General features: G+C 44.0%; 1 protein-coding gene and 1 long non-coding RNA gene across 14 annotated transcripts in view; one reads left to right on the top strand and one right to left on the bottom strand.

Moving 5' to 3' along the window:
- Positions 1-2,702: 2,702 nt before the first annotated feature.
- On the top strand, positions 2,703-22,397 carry LOC129736973 (uncharacterized). Its single transcript, XR_008734215.1, has 11 exons — positions 2,703-3,787; positions 4,118-4,260; positions 7,401-7,511; positions 9,026-9,755; positions 11,088-11,157; positions 11,589-11,682; positions 13,300-13,468; positions 16,573-17,565; positions 17,677-20,543; positions 20,647-20,742; positions 20,959-22,397. It is a non-coding gene; the product is annotated as an uncharacterized LOC129736973 (long non-coding RNA).
- EYA2 (EYA transcriptional coactivator and phosphatase 2) overlaps positions 5,619-22,408 on the bottom strand; it is a 101,186-nt gene continuing 84,396 nt past the window's right edge. For 10 of the 13 annotated variants that reach the window (XM_014279801.3, XM_055722663.1, XM_055722666.1 and 7 more), the window contains 6 exons: positions 15,586-15,644; positions 13,280-13,440; positions 12,108-12,222; positions 11,412-11,533; positions 10,465-10,565; positions 5,619-6,501 (listed from right to left, as the gene is read on the bottom strand). In XM_014279801.3, the coding sequence (XP_014135276.2) occupies positions 6,421-6,501; positions 10,465-10,565; positions 11,412-11,533; positions 12,108-12,222; positions 13,280-13,440; positions 15,586-15,644 (639 nt within the window). In that variant the 3' untranslated portion in view covers positions 5,619-6,420. The remainder of the gene's footprint in view (positions 6,502-10,464; positions 10,566-11,411; positions 11,534-12,107; positions 12,223-13,279; positions 13,441-15,585; positions 15,645-22,408) is intronic. The other 3 variants (XM_055722665.1, XM_027805186.2, XM_055722662.1) reach the window with 1 other exon arrangement.

Here is a 22,408-nt window from a genome sequence, read left to right as displayed (position 1 = left end):
CTGGGCTTTGCAGGCTGGCTCCCAGCGCGGGGCTTCAGGACTCGCCATCAGCGCTGCCGTCACCTTCTTGTGCTGCTGTCACCTTGTGTGCTGCTGCTTGCTGAGTGGGATCTCCAGTGCTTCAGCCATGGAGATCCAGGCGGTTAAATCGCAGAGGAAATGGAACAGCCAAGAAGAACGCTGCCTGGCCGCAGCCGCAGGCTCCCAAGTTTCTCATCCTGATGTGCCACCACGTGGTGCCGTGTCCGTTCGGAGCGGGCGCTGCCAGGTCCTGCTGGCCACGCTCAGCCCAGCCCGCTGGATGCCGGCATCGCGTCCTTTGCCTGGGGGTGGGTGCATGGGACCAGAGCCCCTCTGAGGGGGGGGCTGCCCTTTGTGAGTCACAGAGGCTGGGTTTTAAAACTATTGTGCAGCTGGAACCGAAGGCATTTTAGAAATGAGATTATTTCTCTTCCCTTGTAAAAAATAATTTTTATACAAAATACCACTCCTGAGCACCTGCCCAGCGTTAGCTGTGCTGCGCCTGCCTTATCTGTCCAGTTGTGTCCCTCAGGAAAATGGCTGAATGCCAAGAACTCGGTGGTGGTTACCCGCTCGCTGCTCCCCAGGTGGGGGTGGCTGGGACTCCGGGGTCTTGAAACAGCCTCACAAACCAGGATTCTGGTGAGGAAGATGGGACTTGGTGCTCCCACTCTGCGGGGCCGGCTGCCCTCGGCTGGTGGGACGGGAAACCCGCATGGAAATCTCCCTGTGGGAAGTGGGTGAAATGGCGCCATTACTACGGGTTCCTCCATCCCCAATGGTAACGTGTATTTTTGCAGTATTTTTTTTTTTTTTGTAGTTTTGTGGTTATTTGACAAAATACGCTGTTGTTGCATCTGAGCTATTCAAAGCTGGGCACGGGCAAAGTGGTGTTTTTGTCAAAGCTGTTTCAGAAACGCTTCAGCTGCGGGTCCTGGTTCAACAGGATGGCTGCAAGTGTGAAGGCAAGAGCCCCAAGGAGATCCCCTCTCAGTGCCTGTCATCTCAGTGGCTTTTTCTGTTTGTGACGAGCTGCGTTTACTTTGTGTTGCACCCCACGACTTACTGGAAGTGGTAAGTGACAGCAGATGGCTGGAGACACCCTAAGGATAAGACTTGGGGGAGGGAGGAGTATTTTGTGTTGGTCCTTCACCTGAAGAGGATGCGGGGAAGAGCAGGCGCCTGGTGCGGATCAGTCCCTGCGAAGGTCGGAGGTGGGCTCTGGCAAAAGGAGCACGTTATGCGGGTGCAGCGCGGCGGGTCACGCGGGACAGGCTCAGGGGAGGTAGATCTGAATTCTGCTCTCGGTGAGCTAGGAACCATCCCGAGCTGTGAGCCGGGCCAAGGCACAGGCAGAACTGGAGCTGGCTGCTGAGCAAGAGGCAGTCTTAGGAAAAGGAGCAACAGTGACTCCATTGAATCCCTCTCGGAGGCAGCGCCTGCAGCGCCTAGAGGCGGGAAGAGCAATCCTGCCCAGGAAGGCTGTCTCTGATCCCTGGCTGCTGGGAGAATTCCTTGACTCCCGATTCCCAGTGATGGCACCTCTTAATTTCTGAATGGTCATTGTTGTGGTTGCAAGTTTTCCAGCAAGCGTGTTGTTTCTTTTGTTACTTCTCATTTTAAGTGTTCGGTAAGCTCCCTGTTCTCAGGATAAGAGGCCTTCACAGCGGACTTTGCCGTTGCCGTTTGCTCATCTTTCAACAATGTAGGTAGCCAAAACTCAGGAAAAACAAAGAATCTGCACGCTTTGTTCTACTCACACTTTACATATTGAAATAAATGGTACACTTGTTATCAAATTTGGTCTTTTAAAAATAAATTATGACCTTATTTAGAATCCTGGCATGCAAGAAAACCTTGGGTGAAAAGTGGAAGAGAGAGGATACTGTCAAATACGGCAAATTTTTGCACAGTGCCTTGAAAGTCTGTTGAGTGTTACTGGAGCTGAAGCGAATTAAAACTTCAGGGATAAAACCTTGGCTCTGATGAAACCCACAGCATATTACTTAAGAGCAACTGCAGCAAGTGAGGAAGGTCCTTACCCGAGAGATGACAGAGAAACACCAGAAGAGAAGGAAAAGGTAACAGCGACACGAAATACTCCTAGGAAAAGCGGGAGGAATCGCTCTGGCCCTTAGAACATTTCTTGGGACGACAGGCCCCGGCGCGTGTGTAGGAAGGGATTTCTCTCTGTGGGACTCAGTGTTTCAGCTCCCTGCACCACTGTCAGCACTTGGGGTGCTCCTGGCAGTAAATCCCGCTGCACGCTTCGTAAACTGGCATCTGAAACTCCATCCTTTCTAAAAACCACGTAACAAGTGAACTACTGCCTTAATTTCATAATAATGATGCAAGGATGAACTAGGTCAGATTTTTTTTCCCATCTGAGAAATTCTTGGCCCAAATAGGCAATGTGCATTATCCAGATTTTTCATTCATTTTCTAAGACATTACTGAAAATGCAAGCAGTAAATACGCTGTATGTCTGCATTAGCCTGGAAAGTACCTTTAATGTGCTCTAAAATACTTTAAAAGCAGTTTGCAGCATGCGTCTCTGCTTTTCACTGAACTCCAACTTCTATTAAAAAAGACAAAATACTCGGTCTGCCTTGCACTTCTGGGGGAAAAACCCCACAAACACCCCCAAATTAGCAGCTGCTTCTGAGAAAAACCAGAATGTGGTTTCTTCCCTTGATGCAGCCCCGCCACATCAATGGGGGAGGCTTTTGCGTTTCCGATGGTGCTGATCCGGACAGACCGAGCTGGAGGCGGCGCAGGCGGCTGTGGGAGCCGGGCACGAGCCTGCTGCTGCTGCTCCCATCTGCAGGTGTCACCTCGGCCCCAGCCGCTCCGGGGGTGCTGACCCAAGCCGGGGGAAGGCATACACACGCCCCGGTAACCCTCAGCTTTGCTGTTTGGTGATATACCTACTGTCTGCTTCAAAAGTACTTGATTTTTCACGCTTCTGGAAGAGGGTCCGATGTGGCTCATCTGCTCTGGGGCAGCGGAACAAGAAGGAACATTCTGAAGGGTCCGCAGGACACCACTGAAGGGCAGACTGTTACCGCTTCCAGTGTTCACATCTTACGTACCTGATTTTTCAGAAATAAAGTGCCTACGATGTCTGGGGCCCACGCGCACCCTGAATGCCGGGACTCTGCTTCCTTTACAAAAGATCACAAAAGCTGTTAAGATTATGGCACGGAAAGGACCTGAACATGGGATTATGGGAAGGTCAGCCATCAGTAGCGGCTAGTTATAAAAGGTTGGTCTCTTTTACTCTGCAACATTGTATTCCTATTAGTTACCTACAAAGAAATGGCAGAACAAAGGATACTCTTGCAAATGTGACCAATGTCATGTCTGTACACATGGTGGTGGGGTTTGTTTATTGTTTGGGAAAGTATTTTGGTCCTCTAAGTGTCAGAAAGGAGCTGTGACAGCAGCTACTGTGCCCTCATGCTTACAGTCCCGTTCAAGAGTTCAACCTGTATTCTCTCACCAGCTGCATCTTTCACGTCCCCTTTTCTATTTCAGATACAAGAAGTCTGTATCAGAGGTTCAGACATGGACTAACATACGAAACACTTTTTCACAGAACAGATTTTGGTATCAGCTATACACTGTGATCATGGCACTAACATGACTTGCTTGGTTTGTTCACCTCAGCAGCAGCTGTACTGTAACTTACTTGGGAACCTTGTCACACCTCTACAACTACCCGACATGACGCCGTAGCGAGGTGGGGGTCGGTGTCTTCTCCCAGGTAACAGCAACAGGGTGAGGAAATGGCCTCAAGTTGCACCAGGGGAGGTTTAGGTTGGATATTGGGGAAAAACGTCTTCACGGGAAGGGCGGTCAAGCACTGGGCCAGGCTGCCCACGGGGGTGGTGGTGTCACCATCCCTGGAGGCGTTTACAAGACGTGTCGCTGTGGCACCTGGGGACATGGGTTAGCGGTGGGCTTGGCAGTGCTGGGGTAATTGTGGGACTCGATGATCCCAAAGGTCTTTTCCAACCTAAACGAGTGTGTGCATGTGTTTCCAGGCTTTTCGTATGTTCCTAGGTAAAAAGCTGTTACAAATCCTCTCTTCCAGCCATCACAGATTCTCTGGAACAGTAAATCCTGACACCTGCTGCGGTGAGAGATGAACACATGCCACAAGGACGAACACCTGCCTGACAAACAAGTGCTCCTAATGCTGGTGTACACCACTCTCATCAGCTGTGTTACCTGTGGGTAAGTAAAAATCATTAGCTGGGAGAAATACAGAGAAATTGCTTACAGCAATGGTGCGTGGAGCACGAGCAGGCACTAACAGACAGCAGGCCCAAAGCTCTGGTAAGAACTTTGGAGACAGAAACGAGAGAGCCTGAGAATCTTTAAATGCATTCAGAAAGCAAAATCTAAGAAGCTTTAGGGGGGAAAAGTCAGTACTGAGATAACTGAATTAAGGCAGGTGTTAAATTTGGAATTCAAGGAAGAGCAATTAGCTGACTGACAGGGTGTGAAAAGCTGAAGTTGTGCTTTCTTAGGAGACTGCCATCCCTGGCATCTGCTCCTCTTTCAAAGGTTTTATTTACCTTTAAGGTGTGCTTATCTTGCAAGCATCAGTCAATTCTCCCATTGAGTTTGATTTCCTTGGCTTGTGACAGAACTTCCTATTTGTGACAGTCTTACTGCTGGAAAACCTTGAGGGAAAAATTCTGCTAGATGTGCTTCTTGGCAGGCCCTGAGACAAGGAACACCTCTGCTAGCAAAATCACGTTTTGTTTTGTCTTGTACTCGGCCCACAGAGCAGCTCCTTGCAAATGCCTCCAGAGCATGTACTTAAAGGATGTTCTGGTCATGCCTGCTGCTGACAAGTACAGCTAACGTGTTTTACAGCTGCTGCGTGGCTCATGCCTTTTGAGCTAAAGACAGATCAGATTTCCTGTTTTAGTTTGGCAGAATATCCCCTCAGATCTCACAGTGAATCTGCTTCCTGAGGTGAATGTTTCTAGACAGAAGGAGCATCACTCAGGCTTGTGTAGTGCTTGTGTCACGCTGTACCTTGTGTAACCCTTACTTGTTTGATCCTGATTCGCACACGATAGAGAAGGGGATTGTATTACTTGCTGCATCTCTCTAACACCTTGTTCCAGTCACGCTCTGATCCTTCTGAGGTTATTTGGTGCCACAGCAAGCAAGAACGAGCAGTTTTGAAAGTGACTTAAGAGATTCATCCAGGCCCAGAGAACTGAAATATTTTGACAGCAAGAATTAACGGGCCAGCTCAGCAGAAATCCTAAAGCTGAAACTTCCTCGTAGATGCATTTATTTAGATAAAAAGAAATATGCACAGCTGCAGTATTTGCTTGCCCTTTATCTTCCTTTGTCGGACAAGTTAGGTGTGCGAGCACCCACGTTCTCTCCCAGCGGACACAGTCACCGACGATTGTCAAACGACGGACAGACCAGCTGGCTACAGGCTCCGTTCCCACCGGAGGGGCTCTGTTCAGAGTCGGCCTAGGCAGACCCCACCTTGAAGCAGGGAGTATGTATTCTACATATACCTCTAGATCCAAGAGCAGCTGGAGAGAAGAGCAGGCAGGTAATCTAGTCCCCCAAAATGTAAACATGTTTTTATTTAATGCCTTTCACTCATCACAAGGTACTTTTTCCCCACCCCCAACCCCCAAAACCAAGATGGCAGCATAAGGCACCGTGTAGACACATGCACAGTCCACATACCATCTATGTAAGATTTAAAAACACAGCTATAGTTCTTACCAACAGTACCATGTGTCCTTGTTATTAATGTACACAATATGATTCTCCCCAGAGTTTGTTCTGGAGAAATGAACTATTAATTTAGAATGATAAGACTTTCCCCACCCACCCCACCCCAAAAAGCCAGATTAAAAACACAGGTACAGAGCTTAATACCAGAGTAATGAGATTAGTTCATAAATTAAAAAAATACATAAAAAAACCCCCAACCCAACAGTTTCACTCTTGTTTTCAGAAGGTCCCGTGTGATGTACTGTGCAGAGGCTCCTTACTATGTCCTCTTCCCCCTTCAAAAGCAAGAAAACTGACAAGTAGACCCAAGGCTTCTTGTGTTTGTCACTGACGGCAAACAGGCAGTTACAGCTCTACGCATCCGGCTTAACCATGTAACTGCAGGATCCCCAGCGAGTTATCTGAAGGCTTTTCCTCTGTCCAAAGGAAGAAGGACTTGATACAATGTTCTTTGGCTGCAAGTTCTTAAAGGCTTCCACTGAAAGGGTTCTCCTTCAAAAAAAAGAAAAACTGCAGTTGCTGTGGGATTTTTTTACTAAGAAAATGTTGAGGAATAGGTGGAATCGATGTAATAGTTTGAGTGAAGCCCTCACAGTGCTAAGATGTTGGGGTCTGCTACAAATATTCAAGTTCCAAGGCGTGCCGAAGAGCTTCCAGGTCAGCGTGACAAGAGATTCTCCAGAATGGCATGTTGTGCTAGAGTGAAACCAAGAGAGGGTATTTTTTGGTTTTTGTTTAATACTGAGATCAAAACAACTTTCTTAGTTTGTGCCCTCAGGAACAGAGCTTTGTACTTGGGCCACCAGCTTGTCACGGTGTCACAGGTAAGGAGGCTCATCTTAGAGAGGAAGGAAGGGAGTGGGAAGTGTCTATTTGCTGGAATGTTTCTCCTCTGCAGAGAGGAAGACAGATCCTCCACGATTTAGGAGTGTCCTGCTTCAGGGATAATGGAGGATGTAGGCTGGCTTTCTGAATGTACTAGCTACTAAACTTCACTCTCCTATTGTGGTTTTTTTTTCATGGATCAATTAGGACCGTTTCTAGAATTGCAGTATTTTTAGAAACAATTTTAGGCGAACATCACTAGTGAAAGCTGTTGTCGGTGCTACACAGTCAAGCAAACGATATAAAAGGAGGTTATTAAAAATTATAAAAATGTAAACAAAAGAATGAAATACCACATAGTGTCAAAATGCTTTCTAACAATCCCAAGTTAACTGGAACAGCAGGTCACGCTTTATTTTCTGTAAATGTTGGAACTGGTATCACTGCTCAGATCCATTATTCATTTAGCTTAACACTACTACCTCAGGCTGTTTTATAAACCTGTCGCACCTTTCTGTCCCCAAAAAACTTTCGTAATTCCTGTTTTTGAGGGATTACTTTAGATTCTTTCTCCTGCTTCCCTGTTTTAAAATTTATATTTACTACGATAAATTTGAAGACACATGTACAAATGTCCAAATTTGAACCAGCAAGTTCCACTTGAAATCTTGGCATCTGAACAAAATCTAGAAAAGGCAAGTACCTGTGACCTGCTATATCTTCTTTATAATATTCTGATTAATCTCTTGAAAATTGTGAATATACTGTAGGAAAACAAGACTTGCATCTGGAAGGGGACAAAGCATCGACTTTTTCAAGCGCTGTGAAACAAGTGTAGTTCAACTACCCAGGGGACCTGAGATGGAAACCAATCTGGCAAGGTACAAACAGTGCTCTGAACATAGTTCTGTGATCACTAGCAGTAGCTATGAGACCTGTGGTTGCTTGCAAAGAGATAACCTAAAAATAATTGTAACTTGCTTTTAGATGTTAAATACGATTTTTCTTGGTATGTTCTGGTAAGCCTGGGGTTTGAGCTGGATTTGTTTCTTCTCCAAAACAGCTAAAGCAGTTTTATTTTAGATAAAAGGGCACAGCTCATGCCTGCACTTAGATTTTGTAACAACATTTGTGATTGTGATTTTCTTAGCTTCCTCCCAAAATACTGGCCTCTGTACAGTAACAAACATAGGAAGCCTTAACGGACAGAGCTTACTCCCCTTCTAGCATAGGAATAACATTTCTGAGTATTTTATCACTGTAAAGAATTCAACCGGATAAATAGCTTAGACAAAACTTTACATAATGCGTAATTCCTAGAGAGATGATTCTAATGAAGGGAGATGTTCCTTTTCCAAGTCTGTAAGAAAACCCTCCAGTGGATCCACATGTTTATTTTACAGAGTGTCTATTTACACTCTTCTACTGTTTAAATACAGCTCAAGCTTCCCTCTGGTATGTATGACACCTACCAGTAAACAAATGTTTCCTTCAAGCTATTTATCAGTGTGTGTAGAGACAGCAAGCAAACACAGACATCTGAAGTGACTGGAACTCACTGCTCTGCAATTTCACTTTAAGGGGAAAAGTTATTTCCTTATCCTTCCCCCTCCCCTAGTTGTTATTAAACCCCTTCCATTAAATTATCTGTTTTTCTTTCTTAAATGAGAACAAGACCTGGCCTCTCAGCCACTCCTGTTGTTCAGCATGTACAGATCTATCACTCAGCAGACAGGTGAAGAAAAATGACCCACTAAAATGGAGATATTATCAGTGCTGTCGGCAAAACAGTGAAAGGCTCTCTGCCTGCCCCTCCCTGTCCCCCCTTTTTTTTATATAACTCAGGTGTGTAGAAGCCTTGACTAATGATTGTCATCAATCAAAGGAGGTGACATCCAAGCAAAGAATGTGCTCTGCTAATGGGAGAGCTGCTTAGGCCAGGAGACACAAGTAAGAGGGCTCTTGAAATCCTGGCATAGAAGACTGTTGAACCTTTCCGCTTCTTCATACAGCCAGAGAGCCCTTGCAGCCTTTGATGCAGTTCATGTTCACTGACCCACTACCTTTGAAGTATGGCACTGGGCTGTCAAAAGCAGCAGGCTATTACCACTTCATTCCCAGTCATGCATTTTGGACTCCTCTCTGACAACTCCTTAACCCTTCACAAACTAGAGAGCCAGCTGCAGCTTCGGCTGGTTTTCCAAGGTGGGTGCTGGTGTTGTTGCTTCCATTGGCCAGGGGAAATACACTATAAAAAAAAAAAAAAAGTTTCTTCTGCTTTGAAGTTGACCTGAGATACAATTCTGGGGACAGAACGTTTGCCCATCATCTTATTTGCTGGCATCCCTTTGTTCCTGGGTTTGTGCACCTAATGAGTTCAAATGTGCTTGGAAAGTCTTTGCAGGATCTTCAGTCAGAGAGCGCTACCAGGTCCTCCAGCACAAGTTTCAGCTGTATAGCTGAGTTCCTGTGATGCAGTATTTTTTACATCACCTGAGCTACACCAGTCATCTGTGTACCTACTAAAAATTCACCAGTTTGCTGAAGATGGGACTCATGCAGCCCGTTCCTGCAGCTCAATTCATGTGCAATGCTCCTGAAGCAAATGCAGCTCAATCACATCAGGAACACAAGACCCAGGATGCACAAACACATCTTGCAAATAACGCTTTTTGTATTCCTGCAATTGTATTCCTGTCCCTGTAAAGTCAAAAGAAATGGAGACTCCAGGCAGGTATCTGTTATGAAGTTTAGGAAGTGAAAACTTTGGCTGTTCAATTTTCATGTTGTACAATTCAGTTGATGTACCTGACTGCTTTTCTTCAGGTCTTTGGCTGTTGCTCTCCATGTTTCTATCGCTCCTACACTGACATCCCATGTGTATGGCAGAAGGTATTCCTTGCTGTATCTCTAGCCACACAACCCTCAATCACTGTAAGCAGAACGTGAGCTTTGGTGTTCACAGATTTTGCTTTTACCTCTTCCCAGCTCTGGGGTTGCAGCTTCTCCCTCTTACAGCCTACCCAAACCAAAGAAGCTTCAACTGGTCCCTAAAACTCCACTTCCCATTTCCCAGTGAGTGGACCGTGGATACTAATGACTGGAGGATTCAACTGGATGCACAGGTTAGTCCATGTAATTCTTTCTAAGACTACCTATATCAGCACGCCACACCTATGCAGTGAGCATGAAATATTACCGAGGGCTCGTTATTCCTGACCGTACTGCTTTCACAGTTTCTGTTCTACTTTGTATTCAGTGTGTCTTCCCTGTTTAATTTTGCTTGTGATATTAATCACATTGATCCATAAATCATTGATAATTGCAGCAACTCAGCACTGGTCGCTTTGGTATTCACTCTAATGATGTTACACCCTATGATCTCAGTAAGTCATAAATATAAATACATGTATGTGTATACATATCTCTCTGTATGTGTTTATATATATATCTAATAAGTAATTCAAAACTACTTTCAATAATTTGGAATTTAAAAAAGCAACATGTGTAGAACAGAAACTCACCCTGCTTGCTCATCTGAGATCACACACTAGAGTTTTCCTTTTCATGTGTTTAAAGCCATCTTTTATTAAGCAGGAATGATTCCTGGAACATGTGACACAGCAACTACCTGAAAAATTGCACTAGCTGCCAAGGTGTGGGGGATCTACAGTACAAATTTTCTCACAAGGTTGTTGAGTATTTTGCATATTCAGAAATGAGACCAATTGTAAACTGTTTCATATGGAGTGAGCTTCATTACATGCTTAAGTAAAGAAAGGGTCACTGAAATGCAAACTTGGAAGAATTCAGCATGGCATCCACAAACTGTACCTTTTTTGCTCCCTGTTCCTCTTCAACGCCATCTCCTATTACAACGTACACGGCCTTCCTTCCAAACCTTTGCATTATTCTTTCAAAACAGCTCTCTTTCCCTAAGCAACAGAAGAGAAGACACATTTTTTTCATCTGACACATGCAGCAGGTGGGACTAACATTCAGGTACTAGAACTGGAGTTGGGACCTAACTCAACTTGCTGCTACACTCATTTTCTTTTGAAATTAGAACCTAACTGAATCTTCATGTGAGACAGATTCTGTCGTGTCATGACCGTTACTAGCATTTTCTTTATCAGTCAAGAACTTCCAAGTGCTGCCCGTTTTCCACAAGCTTTGTGACTTTGATGCACTACCTGGACTGGCAGCTGTTAGACCGATGTGACACTCATTGTATTCAGTTTCAAGAGCCCTCTTCTGTTCATTCTGGTTGCAGTAAGAACATGAAAATACAAACCTCAGAGGTTCAAACAGTTATACCAGAAAGAACATAAGACGCAAAAAGCCCCAAGCCAACCTTAGCAGTATTTATTACTCACACAGCTTCATAAAGCTCATTCAGCGCCCTTGACCCCTCTGCAAGAACAAGAGGATCCAAACAGTGTTTCTGTATGTCACAGGTCCAACCAGACTGTCTTCCTTCTAGCTGGGTGCGGCTGAACATCCCACATGCAGCAGATGCTCCATAGGGTGGGTATTTTTTAGGCTCACTCCCCCAGGGAGACACTTGGGAAAACTCTGATTTTTATTTTTTTTTTTTTTCTTTCCTCCAGTCTGTACTAGCTTAAGTGTGGGCGGTCAGGGTGTGAATTAGAGATGTGTAAACATGGAGCTAAAAATAAAGCTCATACATTACTTGTTGCAATCAGGTTGGATGGATCTGCCTGACTTAGGGACAAAACTTCGGTCTGCTTTTGGTGAGGCCTAAGTTAGTTCATTCTTACCTGTTTTTGTTGCACTGTAAATGTTTTCAATGGGGAAGACAGTGCCCAGTCCGTAGAGAAGCACTTTAGCAAGAGCTGGTATAAGCTGAGTTGTGGTGACCAACACATTCACACAGTTTGGCCTAGAAGACAAAAGTCAGTAGAAGTGGCAATTTGTGTTTCTCTTTTTTGTTTTAGAGTGAAAGATGATAGGAAGCTAACCTTTCTTGCAACTGGAAGTTCCCAAGCCACTGGAAGATTATGTAGCTAGTGGCAGATAATGTGAATACTGGTAATGTCTTTTTGATCAACTTAGTAGAATGAAAAAACCAAAACACACTGGTAGCAGTGACGCAGCTTAGTGCATGCATGCCAGGATCCATTTTGTGGGAATTTAAACAACATGTAGTAATGTCCATGCTGCGTTCTTTGAGCAAACATGTTCAGGGATAAAAGGGCCTTCTTCTACCTTTCCTGCTCTTTTGTAAAGCTGCTCACGTGAAATGTGTGCCACAGATAAGGTAGCTAAGGAAAGGCAAGAAAAAGGACTTCTTTTCTTTTGCTCAGTTCACGTGGCAAACATGTGCAGGCTGGCCTCCCACAGGTTTGGCCAGCAAGGTCGCTATAAATGTGTCTCGATTTGTTTAGAGGGGGAAAAAAGGGGAAGCAAGGGAGATCCTGGATCAAGCCTGTAGCAATTCTTTAAGCTGTTCTTACCGAGAATGTATCAAATTCAGCGCCTTCAGAGCATGTGTGAGCCAGAGATCAGTCAGCGCTTCAAGTTCTGCTCTTAACTGCAGCCAGGTTTCCCTCTTAGGAGCGCCTATTAAACCTGTAAGCAGGGAAAGCATCTTTGCAGAAGCACAGAAAGGGAGTCTCATGGTTTGTAAGTAGAATGCCAAAGGGCTCCTGTCTGTGCTCTGAAACTTACCCCTCCCACCGCCCTCCTCTTGGTCCTGGCACGGGCTGCTTCCCTTTGCCCACTGCCATGTCACTCCAAGGCTCTGCCTTGAGATATGAGGCCCGACTGCAGGCCACTGCTATGCTACAGCAGCTCAGCTTCCCTGCTCTCCATCAGAACGATGTCAGTCACCCGCAGAGGCTCATTAAAATACCTTTCTTGGGGTTAGCATAAAGCTTGCATGGCAAGTGAGCAAGACAAAAGAGTTGTGTATAGTGGGTAGTGGCCTGAGCTGAGAAACAGCTGAAGCCAGGATGGTTTTGTTTCTCCCAAAACGCTACGCAACTTTCCCAGTACATGTGAATAGGCGGCTACTCCCACCAAAAAGCGGTTGTAGTGATACTCTTGAGTTCTGCTTCTTTCTCTTCCTAGTCAGAGACCTGGCACTGATGTTCTAAAAGAGAAGCAGAGCAGCCTACTGGAAGAGCTGTCTGGAATTAGCTGTGATGAAGGAACCCAGGGCATCCTAATATCTAGTGGTATTGTTCTGAGGGAGTTAAAAAAACAAGTAGTTATATACAAGAATGTATACAAATATATACAAGAATGCCTTCAGGCAGAGATCAGCCATGTGTTCTATGGCGAAAAAAAAAGCACATTTAGTTTTGAAACATTTGCTTGCTTACTGAACATTCTGGAAAACTGGAGAAGGTTGCTTTCCTGACAAAGAAATTACAAAAATGTTTAAAAAAACCCCCACACTTGGACTTGAGTCCTTCTCAAACCACTAAACCAAGTATTTTAGCGTATCTCCTGCAAATCCTGTGCAGAACCTTATTTGAGGATGACTGCTGAAACACTTGCTCAGCTCACTGTGAAGTATTCTTATCACAATGCTCTTTACAACTTCTCCATGGATGTCCCTAGCAGGGTCAGAAGTATTGGGGAAGATGTAAGACATACTTGTTGCCTGGCCATAGACCCTTACCTCCTACGTTATTTTTGTAGGTGTTGTACATCTCTTTCACCCGCCGGTAGCGGAATGCTAATTTCCTCATCCAATCAACTCCCCCATGAACACCCGAGCCCAGACACAGATTGGCACTGGCAGTTGAACTGTGAAAGCCATCCGCGGAGAAGTTGTATGTGCTGGGAAAGACAGAAGGGAAGAGGAGAGGTCAGTATAATTACAGTCTATACGGTACCAGCAGGGAGTGGAAACAACTGAAAAGAAACGTGGAGACAAGTGGCAGCACAGACATACGCGGGACAGGCTGTACAGAACTGGAGTTCATGTCTAGCATGGTTACTAGCACAGATTTTAAAAAATGTAAACACAATGCAGGTTACTTAGCACTCCCTGCCAGTTTTGAGGTTCTTGGGACTACTAAACATCTGACTGTCCTCAGGTCACTGAAATTCCTCACCTGCCTCTCATCCAGGCTGCTAAGATAACTGCAGAAATACTCAGATCCTAAAGGAGAAAATTCTGGTGTTACCTTTCTGACTGCTTGGCTATATTGCTAAACTGGCTCTGAACGCACATTAGATCAAGGAAAAAAAAATGAAGAAATTAACTAAAAGAGCCTTAATTACCTGCAACATGTAAAGTGGATTTTGTTAAACTGAGTTAATATTTCAAAGCAACTCTAGAGTAATTACAACAACAAAATGGGGGCAAGTACAGTTCCACAAACATCTTAAACAGGCAGTTTATCTGAAGAAAGCTCTACCAGGCATTTGTTCCTGTCTTCAGCCCTGCCCGATGTCCCTTCCTTTGTACCAGCACAAGCACTTCTTCAACGCTGAGGTGAATCAGATCAGGGAACTGTTCTAGTTAAAAGGTAATACAGTTTTTGTTGGTTTTTTTTTTTTTTTTAAAAAAAAAGTTGCTTTTCAGCTGGATTAGTTCCCAGGTTTGGAGGAGGGGGACAGGAAAAGAGGCAGTACCAGCTCATGTCATCTTAAAATGTTTGCCCGATGACAGCATCAGTGCAGGTTTCACGGTTTGAGCTGATCTCAGACTGAGCTGCAATGGAAGAGGGCAGGTGCAGCTCACGGGGCACAGTTGGCTGGATCAGGTCACAGACCCAGTGGATTTGGACAAACTTGGCTTGAAGCAGAGCAAGAGAAGGGACAGAAAGGCTTAGCGACACGGACCTACCCTTCTCAGCTGCAGCTTAAAGTTAGCTCAGCTTATAGTGCCTCTCACACCTCACTGGGGGAGTAGCCAGTTCTTGTATATTCACATCTTGATTTACTGCACAGTAATTTTCCCTTCCAGAAAGCCCTGATGCTACTTTATTAGAGCATCCACATAGGAGTTTAACATGCTCAGCTTCATTTCCCACATAGACGAGCCATGAGCAGCTGAAAAGTATTTCTCAAACAACTGAAACCATTTGGGCAGGGGCTCTTCACATGATTCAAGATATGCTGTTAGCATACAATTTTTTTGTTCACTCAGAGTGCACTGATTGAAATAAAACCCAAATTAATGTTTTAATCAATGCCTGAACAAGTATCCAGACTCCCCTGCTTACAGGCCACTGCAGCCAAAGGATCTAAATATACACGTGCATTTCAGCGTATTGCAAAGCACAAAGTAGCATTCCAGTCAGAGCAAAAAAATCTTTCAAATGTTCTCTACAGAAGGAAAAGTCGTTTCCTAAAACACTTCACTTTTTTCTGTGCTGTTTCTGCACCAATTTCTCATAATAACCAGCCATAAAAACACAAATTATGAAGCTCTATATGACCTCTGCACGTTTAACTCTTGTGCCGATTACCATGAGTCTGCAGGCAACACTTTGGGAAAGGTAGATGTAATTGTACAGCAGCAGATTTTAAGTACGTGATAATCTAACTTACACAAATAATAATAATGTTTGGTGCAGCTTTAGCACGAGTTTCTACCAGTGACAAGGCTCTGGCATGGCAAGGTCCATAATCTTCACTGCTGAGCCCATTCATTACAGATTAGGCAGGGGGAAACCTGGCCAAATCCTATCAGGAACTAGTGTAGTCTGACTGGGGTTCAACCTAATTTCAGATATACTTCCCAGAATGGTTCAAAGCTCAGTATGCTCAGGCCTTGACAGTAGACAAAGGCATATTAATGTGAGAAATGGGACTCCTGTGTTTGTGTGCTTAATAAATGCAGACAGCATGGAGCCAGGGAGGGGAGAGGGCGCATGGCTGAGAATGTTTTTTTACATCACTGGCCAGCCCCCTGATATTTTCAAACAGATGGGGACTACCTGACCTGCAGCTTCCAGCCCGGAGATCCCGTACCTTAGATCCTGACCATTATCATCTGATGATACATCATCTATGTGGATCTGGTCACAGTCCTGAGAAGTATGAAAAAAAAAAATACAGCAATAAGTAAATGCTTTGGAAAAAAATCTGAAAGAGTGTAATGAAAAATTATTTTAAAGGTAATATTAAGGAGATAACATCTTATTTATTGCTAGTATTGTCTGGCATAGTCTAGCCAGTTAATTGTTAGTAGCAAGTATCACATAGCATTTGCACAAAATATGAATAGACAATGACAGTGTGTGGATGTGCATGCGTTTGAGAGGTCTGGGGGTGTGTGTGACAAAGCTGGTGTGTGAGAGAGATCTTGGGCACAGGCAGGGTGTGTGCAAGACAGATGTGTTATCTAAGGGCACAACAGCTCTTGAATAATACAGTAAGTGGAACTCCTTCTTATGCAGACAGGAGGGAGAGACATGCTGGTTTAGACAGGAAAACTGTGGGTTTTAAACTCTGTATGCACGATAAGGCAGAGATTTGGCAGCCTCTCCCCCTGTGAGAATACTGCTTTGAACAGGGGCAAGGTGAGAAGATCTGTCCCAAAGAAACTTCCAGAGAGCCTACCCTGCCGGTGTATTCCCAGTTTGTTCTGAGGGGGCTGAGCTTCCTTTGATGTGCAGGGAAGCCAGGCTGAAGCACTGAAGGCGGCACCCTTTCACAGCCCCAGCCACAGACAGAGTTAAGGAATAATGTGTGTCAAAAATGAGGAAATCTATGCACAGGAAATTTAACCAGAATATATACTTGGAGCTCAGCCTGCATGAAGTGTGTACTCCAGATCTTATCTTCCAAAATTCTTCATTGTTCGAATGGTGGAGGCCCTGCCTCAAAAATTTGAGAAATGTTATTTCTTTGGTTTCTTTCCTAGCCTTAGCATTAAGATTGAAAAGAGAAAAATTAGAAAGAGAAAAATTAGGAAGCTTCTCCCACTGCTTAAATCTTTTTCCGTGACCCTTGCAGGTGAGGACAAAACAGAAAGACTTCAAGCTGATGAACACTACTAGCTTTTGTCCTGGCTGACTTTTCAACAGAGGTAAAAGCACTTGGTACAACAGGGCTCCGAGGTCAGAACAACTGCAGGTAACCAGGGTACAGTTATTCTTCACCACTTCAGTACTCCATAAACCACAGAATTTGTCTTATCCTCCTTACGCAATTGTGAGTTTTATGAATTAATTTAAACTAGCCCCTTTCAAAAAAAAAATATCCCCAAACAAGTAACCAAATTTGCTATCAATGGCAAAATGTCACAGATAGCTCTTGTCCATAATCATGAGACTTTCTGCAGCAATTATTTCAGATAATTCTTCAAAAGACTTGTTCTCCTCTCATCAGTCCTCTTAGCAATTTATCACTGGGGTGGTATATTTCTGCATATAATTGGAGCCAAGTGGCTGAACAGCAGATCTCTGCTGGCATGTCTCTCTCTCCACCTTCATCATTTTTAAGCCCCCCTCCCAATAGCTGTTCTGAGCCATACAGGGATAACATTGATGCAGCCTGCTCCACTTCAAGTTGCATGATGCAGGGTATGAAGTTAGGGGAAAGGTATTTGTGGAGGGATCTGTTTTTCTCATTTGTGAATGAATTGTTCTGTACACTGAAGTGTGACAACAGTAGCTATCACATTTCTAACTTAATAAAATACCATGACACTTGGTGAGACGCTACCTCATAGTCTGCTGGCTGAGCCTATCATGTTACTGGGTGAAACACAGGGAAGCTGGTTAAAGAAGAATGTGGACCATGTTTTACTGCTTGGTTACGAGACTAATTTTTCATTCTTGCAGAATTTCCTTGAAATCTTAGTGAGCAGGGAATCAAGGCAGGATATCTGGGCTGCTGAGAAGAAGGCCCAGATGCCCAGATTGTTCAAATGAGAGTCTGCGATGGGGACATTTCCCAGTTTTCACATCTGCTAACTTTTAAAAATGATACTCTAGGATTTCAGAGGTATATGATGTGTGGCAGGTACAGCCTGTAACTGAGTCAGGCATGTAAGACTCTCAGCAAACCCTCACAACTCTGGGAACTGAACTGTTTTTGCTGTTGTGATATCTCTAGGTCAGTCTGTGCTACACCACATGCCTCCAGGTGGGACCAGACCCTTGTACCCACAGGTGAAGGAGCCCGAGCTACAGCAGTTTTGAAATGGTACTGCACGCTTGGAGAAAGCCTCTGCTGCCTCCTTGTGAAATACAAGCTGTTCCTGAGGACACATGGAGAAGCTCCTGCTATTACTTACGCTCCCTCTGAATACTCTCAAGGTATGTCTTGGGCACATCAAATGCATAGGTTGTCTATTAGTGTATCAGGACTGTGTTAAGAGATTTTTAAACATCTTGCGGATTCACTGATCAGTCAAGCCTGCAACCCTCATTAGGTGGGGGGTTAACAGTTCCCAGAACACAAAACCTCCAGGGATAGCTCTGAAAGACTCTAAACTTGTGAACACACTAATCCCCTTGTTTGTTAATTCCTCATCTCCTTGTCAGTCCTCCTGTCCTTAATACCTGTTTTCCAGAATGCAGTATCTCCAGAGGGACTGGAGATGCACTGCACTGTGAACAAAAGGCATTTGGAAGAAAAAGCAGAACCCTGGCAAGCCCACAGTTATTTTAGCTTCACTGTGATTTGTAACCTTGGCCAACTTCTTTCCTCTCCGATTTCCCAAAAGGGGAACTGAGAGTGAGAATACCTCCTTTCAAGTGAATATTTGCTGGTATATTCTGCCATGTGATTAGAGCCCTTTGTACACAACACCTTGTATAGCCTACACTTGCAGACTGTAGGAATTTAATCTGCCTGGACTGTTGCAACTGCAAAATGAGATGATGTGGTCAACAGGCATGGGCTACCATGAGCGGATGAATTAGTGTGGCAAAACCACACATCTATGATTTCAATGTGGGGCTCAAAAAACACAAGCTCTGCTTGCCTGGGTTATGTTGCCAACAGCCTCCAGAATGGGGCAATGCTTGTGGCTTGTGTTGCTGCACGCCCTGGAAGTGCCCCACACTGGCTCCCGTGTCAAAGTCTGGTGCCTTGATTCTTTGCTACAGGGCAGGTACACCACTAAGCCATGCTTCAGCAAGCATCGACCTGCCTCCAGCCCTGAATCAGCTGGGAAAAAAGTCTAGCTTCTAAGTCACGTAAGTTAAGAGTTAATTGACTGACAGAGAATCCCTAGAACGCCCTTCTGTAAAAAGACTGGACACGTGTGGTACGAGTCAGGTCTATGGAGTGTAATCTATGGCTTCCCATCACTCACCTGCCCTGGGGACCAGTGATCAGCCTCCTTCCACACAACTAGCCTGAGGTTTGGGGTGAATCGAATGGGAAACTGGCTGCAGCAGTTACAAAAACTGAGGCTGCAGCACTAAGAGAGAATGGATTGAAGAAGGTTATCTGAACGGATCTGCTGGTTCACCTCTTCACAGGTTCAAGATTCCCACTCCCAAGTAGAGTAGGAAAAATACAGCCAGAAACAGTTGCCTGAATCCCTTTTGGGTAAACCCTGAAAACAGATAAAGTCCTGACTAACAACAGAGTCTCAGAATCATTTTTTCATAGAAAAAAGGGACCATTCCTGTTCAGGCTCTTCATTCAGACTCTGAAGCCAGTTTTTTGCTATGATGTGAAATCGTATCTTCACCAGAGTAAGGAGGATCAGAAAAATGCTACTAAGGGCTGTGCAAATCTTGCCGTGGACAAATGTTTCATCCTCATGAGGCACTTTCTGGGAATGCTTCAAAAGGACTTTACACTCTGGCAGCATCTTCTGCTCTGCACAGCACTGAAAACTGCAGCCAGAAAAACAAACCATTCCCCTGTACTAAAACAAAGTAATAACTGATTTCCTTGCCCAGCCTGCCTCTCTGGGGAGGATGGGTGACATTTCCTCCACTTCTCCCCCTGCTTCCACCGTCAGGACAGAGGCTAGCCATGTTCTGGTTGGTTCAGTCTGCTGGGCCTCCCAAAATGCCTGAACGTGGTTACGGATTTGTGCCAAAGAAAAGTTTTACTATGTTTAGTATTATCTAGTAAGCATACTCTTGCTTTGAATTTGAATGGGGCAACTGTGCTACTGCTTTTTCAGCTACAGCTTCTTTCACTCTGCCCCAACACAGAAGACAGACAGCAAGTTTCAGCCCTGTGCGGTTTTAGCTTATTTTGTCTTGTACAGGCCAGTGTTACACCACATGATGGTGCTAATGTATCTGGTAATGTTTGTGGGTCTAGAACTGAATCAGCTTCTGTGCTTGTTTTTTACCAACTTTTTTCTTTTTTAAGGATACCATTCACTGCATTTTTTTCTAAGCCTAGCACTTGGTGATGCATGATCCTTAAATATTGCTCTGTGAATACTCAAACCTGACTTTTATTTATCATCCTAAATGAAGGAGCAAGTTCTTCCAAGCTGAAATGGCTTTTTTTTTTTGAAAGTTAAATTTTGTAAAGAACATTTACTTCTCTTGAATTCTCTCTCATTTTTTTTCATTGAAAAGCCTCAGCTAAAATCAAACCGCATTGCTTTGGTTTTGGTTTGAAAAATACATTGGTTTGTTTCACTTACCAAGCATGTCTGAAAAGGGAAAACAGAAAATTTTCAGTAGAAAATGCTCATCTCTTTCCAGCTATCTGAGCCATGCATCATCATTTAGAATGCTTAACATTTTTATGTCATTGCGGGACCTAAGATAAAATGGTTTCACAAAGCTATCTCTTTTCTGCTCTGGCTTGCTGGAACACTACTTGTTTTCAAAAGTTTTAAACATTTTTCATGGTTCTGAGTCATCCAGGTCCAGCAGCAAGTTGTTCCCACCTTTAGGTGCCTATGTCCTTTACACCCTCTGACAAGTCCATTACAGCTATACTGACTCACCCACTCAGCTGCCAACTTTGAGTTCCCTGACGTTTTAGAAAAGCAGGTAAGCTGACAAGAATAGCCTAGGAAATCAGCAAAAATTGCTTCTCTTTTCTCAAGCAGCAATAAATAACACTAGTAACATAAATGCTTTATTATCTTTGTAGCCCAAACTACTTAAGAGAAAACCTCCCTTAATATTTTGCTGAACAGATGTGTCCTGTAGCACCTGGCTCTCTTCCTCTATTAGAGATGAAGCTCAGGTATTTTGCAGAAGGTTTTGGTTTCTATTTGGAGACACAGTGCTAAACTTTAGCTCTTCACTGGACTAGTTCTTACTCAGTTACATAGTGCTCCTGGAATGAGAGTCCCATGTCTTGAGGGATTTTTGTTTAGCTTTTGCTTCCTTAATGTCTAGAAACCACAAAAGAAACACAACGTACTAACTTTTTATAATGAAAACCTTTGTTCTACTGTAGTGGCTGAAGAAGAATTTGAGAGGCCGTGTGAGACAAAACTGACCTAAGGACTCTGCTTCTCGCAGCCAAAGCTGTTACTGACTGATAAATGTGCAGAATTTGACTGACACCAGGCAATTTGCTACTTCATTTCATGTTTTAGAGCAGCAAGTGAAGCAAGGGGAAAACTTGTTTTAAAATAATTTGCCAACAGCAGAAGTCTACATAGGTGGAGGGTTTCTGGAGGGTGGCTTTGTGCAGGACACAGAGCTTTGTTGCATCACATGTTGAGATCTAATGGGTGGAAAGTGCTGGTTGCATATTAAATATTATTACTACTTATATAGTGCCCTGCACTCCAAAACAGCACCTCTCTGTTTTTTTCCTAAGGGAAGGATCTTTTCCACTTTGTACTTTCTGTACCCTCATCACCAACTCCTCCTTTGAAAAAAGCTGAAAGAGGAAAAATCTGTCAGTTCAGTGCTACCCACTACTTGTCTTAGAAAGGAAATGAAAATTCTCAGCAAGTGAAACCTCAGATTGTAAGGAGACAGGTGGCAGGAAAGGCTGTACCACCTGTAATGCAGCGGACCACAGTGCAATTAAGCAGAAGGAACCAGAAGTTCTCGCTGAACTCGTAAGGCACAGAAAAAGCTCTCTCATTTCATCTGGCACAGAAAAAAAATCCTCCTTTTTCAAGCGAAGAAAAAGACCACAGAATTCTGCCCAGGGATACCAGATATTTTTCCTCCAAGCAATATTCTGACTCCGAAGTGCCCCAGCAGAAACCCCATCTTACTCACTTTGTACATGACTCATTCAGAGTATTTCTACTGATTGCAAATGCAAACACATTTTCATCAGCACTGTACAGCTGTTTCTCAGCTGGTGACAGAATTCTGCTAGCATAACTTTGCTCAAATTTTGCCATATATTCAGAAGGGTTTTTGCTTTGTATAAGGCATAGTCAGATCTAACCATGCCACAAACAGGAAGGAGGACTCTTCCTCTTGGTTTTTCATATTGAAATTCCCATAGTTTCATCCTGCAGTGTGCCTGAGCTTGAGCAGACTTCTAATCTGTGTGTGCAAACAAAGCTTCCTCAAGAACAGAGACCATTTTTAAAACCTCTGCATTGGCTCATAGCTAATTGCTACCTGTCCCATAGGATCTATGCTAATTTAGCTTAATAAAACTATTAAATAGCAAATTTCAGAAGAAGCAGCAGCAATGTCCTCATTATTAGATTTAGTAGAGCTGCCAAAAGCCATCATTGTTACTGTGCATTTAGAAAAAAATTCCTTAACAGAATGAAGATGTCAAAGGGACACAGTAAGTATGCTTCTAATAAGCCATCTAAGGCCCATTTCTTTGGGGTCAAAAACGAAAGTTTCTTGGCCAGAAAAACAAGTTTGTAGACCAGATGCAAATGATTAGAGAAAGAGATGTTAAATAAAATAAGCAGCTACAT

The sequence above is a fragment of the Falco cherrug genome, chromosome 10 (assembly GCF_023634085.1).
Source record: "Falco cherrug isolate bFalChe1 chromosome 10, bFalChe1.pri, whole genome shotgun sequence".
Lineage (NCBI taxonomy): Eukaryota > Metazoa > Chordata > Aves > Falconiformes > Falconidae > Falco > Falco cherrug.
This window is presented reverse-complemented; position numbering and strand designations above follow the sequence as displayed.